The sequence below is a fragment of the Felis catus genome, chromosome A1 (assembly GCF_018350175.1).
Source record: "Felis catus isolate Fca126 chromosome A1, F.catus_Fca126_mat1.0, whole genome shotgun sequence".
NCBI classification, from domain to species: Eukaryota; Metazoa; Chordata; class Mammalia; order Carnivora; family Felidae; genus Felis; species Felis catus.
In genome coordinates, this window is record NC_058368.1 from 163,537,095 (window position 1) to 163,552,944 (window position 15,850).

At 34.1% G+C, this 15,850-nt stretch overlaps 1 protein-coding gene across 24 annotated transcripts in view; it reads left to right on the forward strand.

Annotated features, from left to right (window-relative positions):
- Positions 1–15,850, forward strand: part of PPIP5K2 (diphosphoinositol pentakisphosphate kinase 2) — a 71,324-nt gene that overhangs the window by 33,012 nt on the left and 22,462 nt on the right. For 14 of the 24 annotated variants that reach the window (XM_045034206.1, XM_045034229.1, XM_045034255.1 and 11 more), the window contains exons 19-23: positions 459–682; positions 6,029–6,156; positions 6,734–6,848; positions 12,456–12,563; positions 12,655–12,771. In XM_045034206.1, the coding sequence (XP_044890141.1) occupies positions 459–682; positions 6,029–6,156; positions 6,734–6,848; positions 12,456–12,563; positions 12,655–12,771 (692 nt within the window). Of the gene's footprint in view, positions 1–458; positions 683–6,028; positions 6,157–6,733; positions 6,849–12,455; positions 12,564–12,654; positions 12,772–13,475; positions 13,557–15,850 lie in introns of all 24 variants that reach the window. The other 10 variants (XM_045034260.1, XM_045034286.1, XM_045034256.1 and 7 more) reach the window with 1 other exon arrangement.

Consider the following 15,850-nt stretch of genomic DNA (forward strand, 5'->3'; position numbering starts at 1 on the left):
TGGTTCTAATTTGGCAACTTTGAGATCTAGGATTCTTAGTGGTAAGAATAAATCCTTTCAGCTATTTGATTTCTAAGATTCCTTTCGGCTAAAGACTGTCTATTCTGTTAGTTTTGTGAATCTAATAAGAAAATTATATAGTATTTAAATTTTGAATTGAAAATGTATTAGCCTAAGAGTTTTGTTATTGTTGTTCTTTTTCTTTTGATTATTGAAGTGTGTAACATGAGGATAGGTCTTTTACAAACCCAAACCCAAGTCCTAAGCCATGTATATATATCTTTTATTTAAGTTTATAAAATGTATGCTTACTAATAGTATACTCCTATGGTAGCATTCCCTACTTTCTTAACAGTTATACCTCTGATATTTAAAAATGTTTCTAATTGTCAACTTTTTAATATATACCCTTAATCTGAGTCTAAGTTTAATATGCTAAATTTGTTATGTTGTTTTAGATATTCAACTTTACCATAGTGAAACATTAGAGCTTATGCTACGTAGATGGTCCAAGTTGGAAAAAGACTTTAAAACAAAGAATGGAAGATACGACATTAGTAAAATCCCTGACATATATGACTGTATAAAATATGATGTTCAGCATAATGGTTCCTTGAAATTAGAAAATACAATGGAATTATACAGGCTTTCAAAGGCATTAGCAGATATTGTTATCCCTCAGGTAAGTAATTCGTAGGAATCAGTTTTCTTACAGTGTTGAGTAGATTCTTTTACAATGCCTATCACTGGATAAAACATAGTTGGTTTTGGGGTGCCTGGGTGGCTCAGTCGGTTAAGCGGCCGACTTCGGCTCAGATCATGATCTCACAGTCCGCGAGTTCTAGCCCCGCTTCGGGCTCTGTGCGGACAGCTCAGAGCCTGGAGCCTGCTTCAGATTCTGTGTCTCCCTCTCTCTGACACTCCCCTGTTCATGCTCTGTCTCTCCCTGTCTCAAAAATAAAATAAACGTTAAAAAAAAAAAATTAAAAAAACATAGTTGGTTTTCTTCTGTCTATAAAATCCATAACTTTTAAAAGGAAACTGAATAATTGTGAATTTTATATTCAAAACTTTTTAGTATAGTAAGTCATTACCTGATTTTCTAATAGTTTGATTGTAGTGACTTTTTAAACTTTAAGAATTTATACTCTTAAATAACAGTAATATCCTAACAAACAAGACAACTAGAACAGGGTGGAATAAATTACTTAAGCGTTTGCTGGGTACCCATTATGTACCTATCAAGTCTGTGCTATGAAAATATGTGAGGAATGGGAGAAAAACCTAGCTGTGGCTCTAAATTTTGCAAGTCTTTTTACTTCATGTGCAAGTATTTTGAAATTATTATTTAGAGGTCAAGGTGTAAGTTGTTATCGGAGGGGTGTGGGTTGGGTCATGGGTCTTTTCATTTATAGGAGAATAAAAATAAAGGTGTAACCAGAATTCAAATAATTTAAATGTAATTAGGGCAGAAAATCAGATTGATAATAAAGAGGTAAGTAACAAGACAAATTGAGATACAGGAAATGTTAGCAGATACCCTTTTGGGACCCGTTTTCAACTCAATTACTAATGATTATGTGGATACTATAAAGAGGAGATTGGAGGGATGCCTGGGTGGCTCAGTCAGTTGAGCGTCCGACTTCGGCTCAGGTCATGATCTCACGGTCCGTGAGTTCAAGCCCCGCGTCAGGCTCTGTGCTGATGGCTCAGAGCCTGGAGCCTGTTTAGATTCTGTGTCTCCGTCTCTCTCTGACCCTCCCCCGTTCATGCTCTGTCTCTCTCTCTGTCTCAAAAATAAATAAACATTAAAAAAATTAAAAAAAAAAAAGACCTTTAAAGAGGAGATTGTAGTAGATCAGACATTCCAACTATGGGCAAACCTAAAAAGCAGGAAAAAATGGAATACATGAAGAGTATGAGGATTCTGAACAAAAGTTGCTTCACTTAAAGATACATATAAAAATAATTAAGATCAGTGTCCTTAATATTTACAGAAAGTTCAGGAAAAACTACAGGCTTTGACAAACTGGAAATTCAGACAGTGCACAACTTACCTATAATTACTTGTGTTCATGTTAAAGATTAGCTTATTTTTTCAGCATGAGAGAACACTACTTATTTGTTTGATCAGATGTATAATATAGACCATCTTTGGTATATTACATGATTCAGTGGTTGGAAGTGTAAGTAAGATCCAGTTTTTTTTTCACTGTTTTGTATTGCTTTGTGCATATTAGGTTCAGTGCACATTATTTATACTTATTCTTACAGTGGAGATTATTTTTAAGTATGCTGTTTAACAGGTGAGCTGTTAATATAAGATTCTTAAATATTTCAGGTGACTATATTCATTATTCAAAGTATGCCTTAAGTATATCTAAACTTACCACTTTAGTGGCTAAATACACAAATGATTTGTTACATAATCATGTCTGTTTTGTTACATGGCTTATTTTACCTCACGTCTCCTCTTTTTCAGTTATGTATATACTATATGTTCTAGAATTGAGAATGAAAAGTTGGTTTCTTAGAGTTGGGCTTAAAAAGAGAGTCAAGTGTTAAAAGGGTTTTAGATGTACTCTCTCCTATGCGTTATGTATGTATTTCAGGTATATTACTTACATCACTGAAGAAATTTCTTACCATCTCCTTGTAACTTAAATTTTTATAATGAATTTTTTAAAGTACTGTAATTAAAAGAACCAGTAAAAATGAGAATAGTTTGGGAAAGATTTGAGATGTCATTTGTATCTTTTAAAGTAATTGGTCTTGCTCAGTGGTTCTCAGTCTCTGTTACATTGTCTTTTGATGCACTTAGCTTAGATCTTCTCAGCAGTCTGGGAACTTATTTGAAGACATCTCCAGAATTTTTTTGTTGGATAAATTATTTATTTTTTAAATCTTACAACTCTTCAGATAGCATTTTGTCCAAGCTTACCAGAATCAGTCTTATTTTTGGTAAATTCGTAATTGTATTTTGGTAAAGTTATAACTTTAAAAGCAGCAGGCTTTTTTAGATGCTTTCCTAGAGTTTTGAAATTATAATTTGAGGAAAGGACAACTTTGGGTTTACCTCCCTAACTTTTTGGTTTGATACTCTTTATTGTGGCAAAAATTTGGGATCTCTTCTTTTCTAATGAAGTGCTGAATTCATTCCAATAAATGAATTGTTTTGTTTTGTTACTTTAAGTAAGCCTTTATAAATCCAGAACCATGGACAAAAAACAAAACAAAACAAAAAAACAGGCATTTTCAATTACTGAACAAACTAAAAATTACTAATGTATATGTAGTAATTGTAATGATACTATAGTTTATAATGGGGAAAAATGAAAATTTTGCCTACCTCATTTTCAAGGAAATAAAGAGTATTTCAAGCAGAGAGACTTGATTCAGTTAAATAATGTAAAATTTTGACTTGTTTAGAATATACTAATTTAGTTTTAGAGAATATCACTGTCTGTGCAAGAAAAATGCATATATGCTCTGGTGTACCTCAAAGTGTTGCTATACCTCTAAAAATACATTTCTACTCTTACATTGAACTGATTAATTTTTATATCAGTGCTATGTGAAATATGTGCTTCTAATCATATCTAAGCTTAAATACAACATAATTACTTTTAATTATTTTAACAGTTAAACTAATTTTCAGCTGTTAACAGAATTTTTGCTGTGATAAAATTAACTTTTCACCTTTTGACCAGTCTCAATTTTCAGCAAATAGAGGCCCTGGCTTAAAAATGATACTTTAAAATCATCATGATAGTATGGCAGTCAATAAGAGTATCTAAAGACTAAATTTGGTATTAAGGTTTTCTTAACAGAGATCACATTTAAGAAAGTTTGAAAACCGTGTCTTTGAATATTTATGGATTGTGAAATGCAGAGGATTGTTTATAACAGTATTTGCCATAGAAAGTCAATTGACACTCTCATTAAATAAAACCACATAATAAGCTTTCAGATAGCCTCATCTCGTATTTTAGTTAGTCCTATTTATGGCAGAAATATTGTAATTACACTTGAGAACTAAGATGTCTAACAGTTATTTGATCCCAGTTGGTGGTAGCAGATGAACAAAATATGTCAATATGTTAAAGGGAAAGATTTCTTTATTACAAAATTAATATACTTATGTGTAAAGTTAGAAAATGTAGAAATAGCAAAAGAGATCACTGTGATGTTACCAACTAGAGAAAAACATTTTAATGTTTCGGAAAATTCTTAAAGGACTTTTCCCTTGAATCATGAAGATACAGTTTTTCTCATAAATTCATACATATAACAAATGTATTCTTTGCAAAAGGGAACCAGGAGAGCCATACTATTTTACAACCTGATTTTTGTCTCTTCACTTAGAACGAAGAACTTCTTTCATTTTATTAAACCTATATGTACATCGTTATTTCTAATAGCTAAATGGTATGATGTAATAATTATGTAACGATTTTTTCATATTTGGGAATATGATATCTTTTATTTTGCTCTCTTTAAACATCTTCGCATGCACTCAAGACTATTTCTGTAGCTCCAGAAATCTTTTACCAGTTTTCTTCCAGTTAAACGGTGTAGAAGACTACCTGTTTATTCATACCTTGGTAACAACACACACACACACACACACACACACACACACACACACACAATTTCCCCCTGATGATTTTTTTTTAATTTTTATTTTATTATTTTTTTAATATATGAAATTGTCAAATTGGTTTTCATACAACAAAAAAAATTTTTTTTAATGTTTATTTTTCAGAAAGAATGAGAGACAGACTGTGAACAGGGGAGGAGAGAGAGACACACACAGAATCCAAAGCAGGTTCCAGGCTCTAAGCTGTCAGCACAGAGCGCAATATGGGGCTCAAACCCATGACAGCAAGATTGTTACCTGAGCCAAAGTCGGATGCTTAACCGACTGAGCCACTAAGGCACCCCTCCCCTGATGATTTTTAATGCCAATATTTTCCTTTTGTTCACATATACACAATTATATGTATACATACCTGTTTTTTGCATACCCAATTCACAGTCACCTATGTTGGTAAGATTATTGAACCAATGAAGCTTTAGTTTAAGATAAATGACACCAAGAAGTATTTTCATAGGCCTTCCATCTGTAATCAATCAACCTCTTCTTTATTTGGCACTTTTCAGATCTGTTATCCATAAAGAATTTTTGCTATCTGGGAAGTTCCTGATAGCAGGAAGTAGCCTTTAAATTCAGATATACTGAATGAGCTTGGAGAGAGATAGTATGCCTGTTTCTTCCCTCCTTCTCTCTTCTCTCCTTTCTGTCTCTGTCCCTCCCACTCCACTTTTCTGCTTTCTCCCTCTTTCCATCTACACAGCTGTCACAGCTTTTTCTCTTCACACATCAGGTCATTTTTAAATCTACCTCTTTGATCTCATTTTTATTACAATTATGAATATGTTCTCTTAACATTTCATATCGTAATTCCTCATTGTAAATTTAATTAACTCATTATTATAGGCATCATTAAATTTGACAATTTCATGACATTTCTTGCTCACCACTAGGTAAGTCTTTAAAAGTATTAGCCAAAGGCTTTTAAATAATTGTTTAGCCTTTTTCATCTTGGACATTTAAATCAAATCTCATGGTTTCATTTATGTTTCTTTTCATAGGGTTATTGATTGTTGTTCTGTGCTTTAGTGTTTATGTCGTTAATCCATCTTTCTTTTAGGGTTATTTCTTCATTGAAAACTTTATGATTGAGTTGAGCTACTGTCCATAAAGATTACATTCATCCATTCATCCTTCCCTTTTAAGAAATCACTTGCTTTTTCAGTTCTACCAAAAAAAATTTTCCCATTATACTTAATAGTTGTAGGAATAGTATCCTTGCAGTTGCAAAAAATGTAAACTAGGAATTGTGTAATATTAAAAAAAAAAGCTTAATAGAAATATTTTGTCTGTTACTAGAATGTTTTAGCAGTGCATTTGTTAGAGTGCTTTGTCATTATACCCTTTTTCTAATATCATGTATTTTCTGCTCAGGAATATGGTATAACTAAAGCTGAAAAACTGGAGATTGCCAAAGGCTACTGTACTCCTCTAGTTAGAAAAATTCGCTCAGACCTTCAGAGGACACAAGATGATGACACTGTAAATAAACTCCACCCTGTGTAAGAGACTGTACTGGTATTTAAATCTGTAGGCATCTGTTTTTCCATACTTCAACTCTAATGTTCCTATGAAGAAATCAGGAATGTGTCACTTAGCGCACTATGGAAATAAGGATTACCTAGATATTCCTAACAGTTAACTTCCAACCAAGGTTCTTTAAGTCTCCAAATTGAGGAAAAACTGAGGTGAACAGGAAAAGGTGATATGTGTCATCATTCACATGGGATCATCAATGTGTACCCCATTCAGCACCATAAATGTCTGTGAACTTCCTTAGTGCTAAGACATTTGTCATTGCTAATAGAGGAGCTAAAATGACCAAATTATTTGCAGTGAACTTGACTAATGTTAACTTTTATTTTGACTAATCTCAGGACTTCTCGTTAGTTCTAGTTAATCTTCATTTAGAGGAATATCTACTAAGGTAACTCCTCCTTGTGGTTGGAAGACTGATAGATTTACTTATTGTGGTCTTTGACTTCTAGTAAGATTAAGTTCCATTTTACAAAATAATGTCAGTACTTAATGAGTTTTGACGTATGCTTATATTCTAATACTGTCTGCTACTAACTTCAGGTATTCCAGAGGTGTTCTGTCTCCTGAACGTCATGTCCGTACCAGGTTATATTTTACCAGTGAAAGTCATGTACATTCTTTACTATCTATTCTTCGCTATGGTGCCTTATGCAATGTAAGTAAAGTAAGTTATTCCAATCTACTTAACAAATATGGTTCTGTGAATTTCTAATCAAATCACTAACACCAGTCTTTACTGTGCAGTTTCAACAGTTGATCATTTGCCATCATTTGTCAAGGGTCTACTATATTCCAAGCACTGTGATAGATGTTGGGAATAAAGACATGTTCCCTTCCCTTTGGAGAAGATTAATTTAAACAAACAATAATGCAAAATATTTAAAAAAAAATTTTTTTTAACGTTTATTCATTTTTGAGACAGAGAGAGACAGAGCATGAACGGGGGAGGGTCAGAGAGAGGGAGACACAGAATCTGAAACAGTCTCCAGGCTCTGAGCTGTCAACACAGAGCCCGACGCAGGGCTCGAACTCACAGACCGCAAGATCATGACCTGAGCCGAAGTCGGCCGCTTAACCAACTGAGCCACCCAGGTGCCCCAAATGCAAAATATTTTAGATGATGTTATAGGCTGGTGGTAATAAGATAAAGAGAAGCTGATAAATTTGAGTTATTTAGGGGTTAGAAAGAACTTGGTGTTTGTTTGGATATTGCTCCTCTCATCTACTGTTAGTAATGAATCATACCAAAGTTTAGCTTAAAACAATCACATTTTTATCTCACAGCTTAAAGGATTGACTGATATACTTAGGCAGTTTCGCTTTGGGTCTCTCATGAGGTTGTAGTTAGACAGTGACTGGGGTTTGAATCATCTAAAGCTTTCCTCATGTCTGGTGCTTGATGCTGTATGTCAGCTAGAACTTCAGCTTGAGTTCTTGACCACAATACTTACCTCTGGCCTCTTCATGTGACCTGCTTCCTCCAAACATGGTAGCTGAGTTCCAAGATTTAGTTTCATAATGGACCAAGGTGCAAGTGCAAGACATTTTTATGACCTAACTTACAAAGTCACATAACATCACTTATACTGAGCTGTATTGATTGAGGCAATCACAGAGGTTCATCCAGGTTCAAGAGGTGGGGAGATAGATCCACCTTACTGCATGAGTGGAGTGTCACTGTCATATTATCCGATGAGAATATGTCTCATCTTGACCACACAATCCATATTTCTCCCATATTCAAAATTCACTTAACCTTTTACCCAGTAATACCCATACTATCCTATTTAATTATAAACTTGGCATCCCAGGCTTCTTCATCTAAGTCAAGTCCAGATGTAGATGGGGCTCCTTGGACACAACTCCTTGAGTGCTCAAAAGCATTCAGTCTTAAAGACCTATGCACTGAAGAGACCAATTATCTGTCCTTCAAATACCCATTATACAGTGGTGAGTTAGGCATGAGATAACTATAGTAGATAAACTTTTCAAGAGAGGGTAAAACAGAAGGTATACTGTAGTCATTGGTCATAGCAATTTTGAAATCTACCTAGGTACATGTTGCCCATTCTTTAATTAGGGTTCTATCATACTGGAGTAATTTGATATACATTGTACTAAATAAATCATACCCAAAGATCTCTTAAGGATAAGCCCTTTCTACCTTGGGTTCCCTCTGTGGTTATTAAGGGATGGCACTCAGCAATCCTTATTATTTAATTCTGAGCATCCTAAAAACATATTCCTAAGATCTTGAGGAAGTCTTCTGTTTCTTTGGAGGATTTGAGGTCTTAACAAGTGATTTTGCAATCACATCGTTTTCATGGCGGATTCCTGTGTACCCTTTCTTCCTGAAAGCCATCTTTTAATTACAGCATTGTTTGTTCCCTAAAAAGGCTTGGAATGAGGAACAGTTTTTTTGGTGTGTTTTTTTTTTTTAAAGTCTTGGCTTCTTTGTAATTGACAATTTCCCTGCAGCTTAGCTGTCTCCTGTCACAGGCAGTGAGAAGAATCTTGATGACATGTTCAGTACTTTTCCTAGAAATCTCCATAGCTAGCTCATTAGATATACTTTTTATTTTCCACCATCTACAGGCTAGTGTTTTTACACTTTATGCCACTACATAGCAAGAGTTCTTTTTCTTATACCTTCCAGATACATTTTTCTTTCTATAATCCCTCACCAACAACCTTTTCACGGCCCATTAAGCTTTCACTAATGCTCTCCTTGAGAGCCTTCCAGTGCTCACAGGTATGAAGGGTAAGAAAGAGAAGAGAACTGAGAAAGATTCCCATATCTCTAATATGGGTAAATTGGTAGATATTCCTACCCATTCACTGATAAAAGTAACACCTACAGAGAGGATCAGGTCTTAGAAAGAAAGTAGTAAGTTTAGTTTTAGACAGCTTGAATATGTTCATATGTGAGGACACAGATGTGAGTTAAAGGTACAGAGTTAAGCCAACATATTAATGACAGTAAAGTAGTGGCTGGTAATAAGATTCCCAGAGATTTTGCATTTGAAAAGATAAAAAAAATGACATTGTAGGGATTGACAATGGAAGTGATAATGTACCAAAGAGACTTAAAAATTTTAATATCTTCTTTGTTTCTCAGTATACCCAAACCATAGATTATCCAAAATACAATGTCACCCTGTTATATATCAAAAATATTTTTGCATCATCTGTGAAATAGCAACAAATAAGAATTTTCCTTTAATTTTCTTATTCTATTACATCCTAAATTTGACATTGGTATATATATTGATGTATACATCTATACTCATCTGTTAACAAAATGGTCGGTCCTTAAAAGAAAATCCAGTCTTGTTTTCCTACTTTTTTAGTAAAGAGAAATTAGATGTATAATGAAGATTTGTTTTTATGTCTCTTGATTCTTAATTTTGTTATTAGCCTTGATGAATAACTAATATTAAAGTAACCCTGAAGTTATTTCAGTGTTCTGTTCGAATCATGTTTTCTAATTCATATGTTCTTCCCTCTTGTTTTGGTTTCTTGTTGGTCCCTAAGGAATAGCCAAGTGACATCCCTTGCAGCTTTAATAAATGAAATAGTTGGGGGAAAAAATGACCCTTAATTAGCAAGGCAAGAATTCATATATCCAGTAGTAATGATGGAATTGTTTTTGGGGGAGAGAACTACGTCTCTTACATGGTTCATTTTTTACTCTCTTACATTTACTTAGGGGATGAAGCATGGAACATGTAGGAACCAATAGAACAAGGCTATGGAGCATAATAGTGAGCAATGGAGAAAATGGCAACAAATAAGGATGAAGAGCCAGTGCTTTGGGAATCCTAAAGGGATTAGGAAGCCATTTTTAAGCAGGGAAGTAAATGGCTTTGGTTGCTGTGTGGACAGCAGATAGGCTGGAGTAGATATGAAGAAACCAGTTAGGAAGCTATGGCAGTGATCTAAAAAAGATGATGTAATTTGGACTAGGGTGGTGGCAATACACTAGAGCTCGTTGAGTATGTCTCACGCTCGGCTGCATTTGTAAAACAGAAACTGAACACCATTCTTTTAAAACTCTGCTTCCAGATTTCGAAAAAAAAAAGTATTTTTCACATTAGTAAATACATGTAAAGTCTATAATATCAATATGATGTCCCATTTGCTAATTAAAAAAAATTAATTTATTTGAACTATAAATCATTGTCCCAGGTCATAATATCTTTATAAGACCCTGTAACTAATATACTTAAAACCTTGAAATTGTAGATTTTGAAATTGTAGATTTTTCAGTGTGAACTCGGTAAAATCTAGCTCTCCATAATAGATTTTTTTTTTTAAAGGTGTTTGTTAAGGAAACAATATTGTAAACAAGATTTCAGGGACTATATTGAATGAGACTTAATTTTTTAAAAAAAAGGTTTTTATGGATTTTTGCATACTGACTATATTCAGGAAGTTACTAAATATATGCTAAATATACTAAATATGTAGTATATATAGTGCTATATATATTATATACATACTACACATAGTATATATATATAGATATATATTATTATATATACAATATGTATAGTATATAAAGATATATAGTACTATATATAATGTATATAAATATAAAAGTGCTACTAAATATTATTTAATTTCATCTCTTCATTAGCACTGACCTAGCAGAACCTATACCTACAATACTGAATTAGATATTATTAGATGATGTTCTTATTCATAATGTAGGATCATGAACCTATTGAAAATTTTTAGTATTTAATTTAAACCCTTCATTTATAGTAATTCTCATTTAGTATAACTCAGAAATGTTATACTAACTTATATTTTTCTTTATTAATTTTGAAAAAAATGTATATATCTTTGCACATATACCTTCCGCAAATACACTCACAAACACACAGATGCAGTTGTTTCTCTGGAGTATTGCTTAGGTTAAGAGTAGCAGCTTTGATAGCTTGGCATTACAGCATTTAGAGGTGTGGATAGCCATTTGTTACAATGATGCTAAGCACACATGGAAGAATACAAATTATATGATGTATATTTAATTTTACTCTTCCATAAACTTGAAAAGGGGCATGCTTCCTCAGGGATGTTGAGTGTCTAAATTTGAAAAGGAAATACATGCTAGTTTTGTTTTCTGGGTTTTTTTAATATGCAATTAACATGTGGTGTTATAAGTTGGGCTTTTGTATATCAAATTTCATTTCTTAAAACAATGCACATTTTATACTGAAGTGCAAAATACTGAATACTCTTACTATATGCAAAAAATTGTTGTATGCCTTTATTTCTAAAGTTTATGACGTGGAAGAGTGTTTTCTGTGATGTGGACCCTATTGACTATTGACTGTAGACTTTGTACCTTGACTAGTTTAACCTTCTCAGATAGAATTTTCTACTTAGAATGTTTGTAGTTCATGTTCTCTAGGATCCCTTTCAGTTCTGATGCTCTGTGATTAGATGTTTAAAGACCATGATTATCTAAATGAAGGTGGAGGAGCGATGAAGGAGATGGTAAGATTAATGGAACCTACATGTGCCACCTCCTGCTGATTATTTTAAATACCACTGCAGTGTAACAAGGCATATTTACTGATAGGCATGTAATACATACATGCACTATTTGATGGTGGAAAAATAGCTCTATTCTTAGACGATAGTATTCAGTTTACGAAGCATGATACTACATTAGGTACTTTGGAACTTCAGGTTAACAACTCACTGCTCCTTACCCTCAGAATTCAGTTGTGGGTTTGTATTTCAAGAGATTTTTAATTTTTAAATTCTAGAAGCTATTAAAAAAAGTTACCAAGGGGCGCCTGGGTGGCGCAGTCGGTTAAGCGTCCAACTTCAGCCAGGTCACGATCTCGCGGTCCCTGAGTTCGAGCCCCGCGTCAGGCTCTGGGCTGATGGCTCAGAGCCTGGAGCCTGTTTCCGATTCTGTGTCTCCCTCTCTCTCTGCCCCTCCCCCGTTCATGCTCTGTCTCTCTCTGTCCCAAAAATAAATAAAACGTTGAAGAAAAAAAAAATTTAAAAAAAGTTACCACTAGACTTTCTAAGAATGCCATAACAGATTTTTAAAATAATTTACCTAAACATAAGTAATTTATCAAGACTTAAAGATAGTGGAGTTATTTTGAGAGGTTGAGCATATACTTATTTACCTTATTTGTATGGTATCACTCAAGATTAAATAACTACCATAATGAAAATAGAGTGACTTTCAAGTAAAGCAGTAGGAGAAAATGCTTACCATATACCTTTTGTTTAGGAATCGAAGGATGAACAGTGGAAACGGGCTATGGATTACTTAAATGTTGTCAATGAACTCAATTATATGACTCAGATTGTTATCATGCTTTATGAGGATCCTAACAAGGTAAAAAGAGTTCTTGATTTGGGTGTATTACCATAGGTAAATAAATAGCCTGACATTTCTCATTTTGAAAATGTTCTATAATATTTTTTAGGATCTTTCCTCAGAGGAACGCTTTCATGTTGAATTACATTTTAGTCCTGGAGCTAAAGGATGCGAAGAAGACAAAAATTTACCATCAGGCTATGGATATAGACCAGCTTCAAGAGAGGTAATAAAGATGAAATTCTCAGGGCTTGGTTATATACTGTGAGATCATGACCTGAGCCGAAATCAGAAGTTGAAGACTTAACCAACTGAGCCACCCAGGCACCCTGGGAGGACAACATTTCTGAGCATACTAGAATTTTATGTTTTATTTAGATTTTTTTGTATTTTTTTTCAAAATTTTTTTGATGTTATTCATTTTTGAGAGAGAGACAGTGACAGAGACAGAAACAGAGCTCGAGCTGGGTAGGGGCAGAGAGAGAGGGAGACACAGAATCCAAGCAGGCTCCAGGCTCTGAGCTGTTAACACAGAACCCAGTGTGGGGCTCGAACTCACAAGCCAGGAGATCATGATCTGAGCCCAAGTCTGACACTTAACCGACTGAGCCACCCCGGGGCCCCTAAACTTTTTGTATTTTTAAGGCCATTATTTACAATGCTTAACTATAGTTTTGGTTTGGGTTTTGGTTGTATTACTTGAGCACTGTTGCAGGGAGTATGGCCTGTCGCAAAAGATGAGTGCACAAATAAAGTGCAGTTAAGCAAAGGTCCTCATACTGGATGGAATGAGGCCCCAGGGCCCCCGACTCCAGAATGAAGCTTTTTGTTAGGATAATTGTGCATAAAGTCATCTAAGCAAGTATTAATTAATCTAATGGTTTAGCTTTTCAAGGTTGAATTTCGAGTTAATTGTTGCTATAACACTAGGAAGGGTCAGGTGTGAAGGAGGATCCAGCCCTGGACAATGTTAATGGCTCTAGGCTTAGGAGTCTAGCCAGCCTAGTTCAGGTATGTAAACATTTCCTAAGGCCTTGCACCTTCTCCAGCCTTTCCCTTTTGAAGTCTTTTCCTTTGATGCTTCTCTCCTGCATCTCCCACAGAGCACTATTGCATGGTAAACATTGTGCTAATAAGCACTTGGCACAAATTACTGTATTTTAATTCTTAGAGTAATCTTACAAAGTTAAATATATATTAAATTTAAAACTTTTTACTAAACTATAACTCATATTGATAAATCCAAAGTGTATAGCTTAATGATGTATTGCAAAATGAACACAATTATAAAACAGCCAACCAGGTAATAGATAGAATAATATCATCATTCCAGAAGATCCAGTTGTGCCCCTCCCTGTCATAGCCTCCCTGTCTTCTCCCCAAAGATACCTGTCAAGACAGTTAGCACCATGTTTTAATTATGCCTATTTTTGAACTTGTTATAAATGAAATCACAAAATACATGCTTTTTTGGGGGTGTGGGGTGGGTTTTCTTTCATTATGTTAATGAGTTTCATCCATTCTGTTGTTTCTGTTGTCATATAGGATTACATGGCAACAATAAATAGAAGTAAATATAGTGCAATGTGTTCATCTATTCCACTTTGATCATTTGTTTCCAGTTCAAGCTATGAAGATGAGTGCTTTCATGAACATTCTTGTACAAGTCTTTTGGTGAATATATGTACACATTTCTTTTGGATATACATCAAGGAGTAAACTTGCTAGGTCATAGGGTGTGCATATGTTCAGCTTGAGATAATACAGTCAAATAGTTTTCTAAAGATACTGCCATCTTTGTCAGCCCCTGGTATGATATAGATACAGATATAGATATAGATATAGATATAGATATAGATATAGATATAGATATAGATATAGACATAGATAAATAGATATTTTTTTTAATGTAGCCATTTTGAGGGATATGTAGTGATTTCTTGTCATGGTTTAAATTTACATTATCCTCATGACCAGTAACGATTGGCACCTTTTCATATGTTTATTGGCCATTTGGATATGCTTTTATGAAGTGCTACTAGCTTGGACCAGTATGGTGTTGAATTGAAGTGTTGATACTAAACACTTAGACATTCTCAAGCTAAAGCAAAAAGCAATGTTGCAAAGAGATCTTTTTGGGATTTTGATTGAGATTACATAAATTCTCCAGATCAATTTTGAGGGCAATAACACAGTATTTGAGGGCAATAACAAGGACTTGGTATATCTCTGAATTTATTTAGCTATTTTTATATCTTTTTGATACAATTAAGGGATTTTTTTCATGTGTTGTATCTTTGTCAGATTAGTTCCTAGTTCTTTGTATTTTTATGCTATCATAAGTGGTTTATTCAAATTCTCCTTTGTTTGTTATTGTCAAATTGAATTTTAACTCATTTTTATATGAAGATTTTATAACTAGCAGCCTCACCACATGCTATTATTCATTCTAGTAGTTTATCCATAGAGTCATTTGGATTTCCTATGTATATGATCATATCTATTAATTGTGACAAATGTCCAGTACAGTGTTGAATAGATTTAGTAATGGTAGACACACTAATATTTCAGTGATTTATTAACTGATGATTTGTCAAGATCTTTTTTTTAATGTTTATTTATTTTGAGAGAGAGAGAGAGAGAGAGAGAGAGAGAGAGAGAGAGAATGAGCAAGCACGAGCAGGGGAGGGGCAGAGAGAGAGGGAGACACAGAATCCAAAGCAGGCTCCAGGCTCTGAGCTGTAAGCACAACCCCACGCAGGGCTCGAACTCATAAGCCGTTAGATCGTGACCTGAGCTAAAGTCAGATGCTCAACCACCTGAGCCACCCAGGCTCAGTTGTCAAGATTTTAGATATCCCTTAACCAATGAAAGAAGTTCCTCTTCATTTCCTATACTCCTTAGTTTGATGAGGGGTTTTAGGTACTTCTGCTTGACTTCTTTTTGCTAATCTTATGTTTGTGAGATTCTTTGATATAATTATATTTACTTTTAGTCTGTTCATTGTTACTGCTTTACAATATGTGTTTTAGTGTTATGACTATGCCCCAATTTACTTTTTCTATTATAGATATATATTTGGTATAAAATTTTTTAATTTGTTTATCTTTTACCTGGGACTTTATCTTATTCATCTGTGTCCTGGCACACCCAGTAAATATTTAGTAGGTCATCGCATGATTATTTATGTATGCAGTCATCACATGTGTTGGGAATATTTGGAACAGAATTTAAATATTCTGAAATTTATAAATTAAAATGCTGTTTTAGTTTGTGCTCATGCTGATGCCATTCCTATATAATAA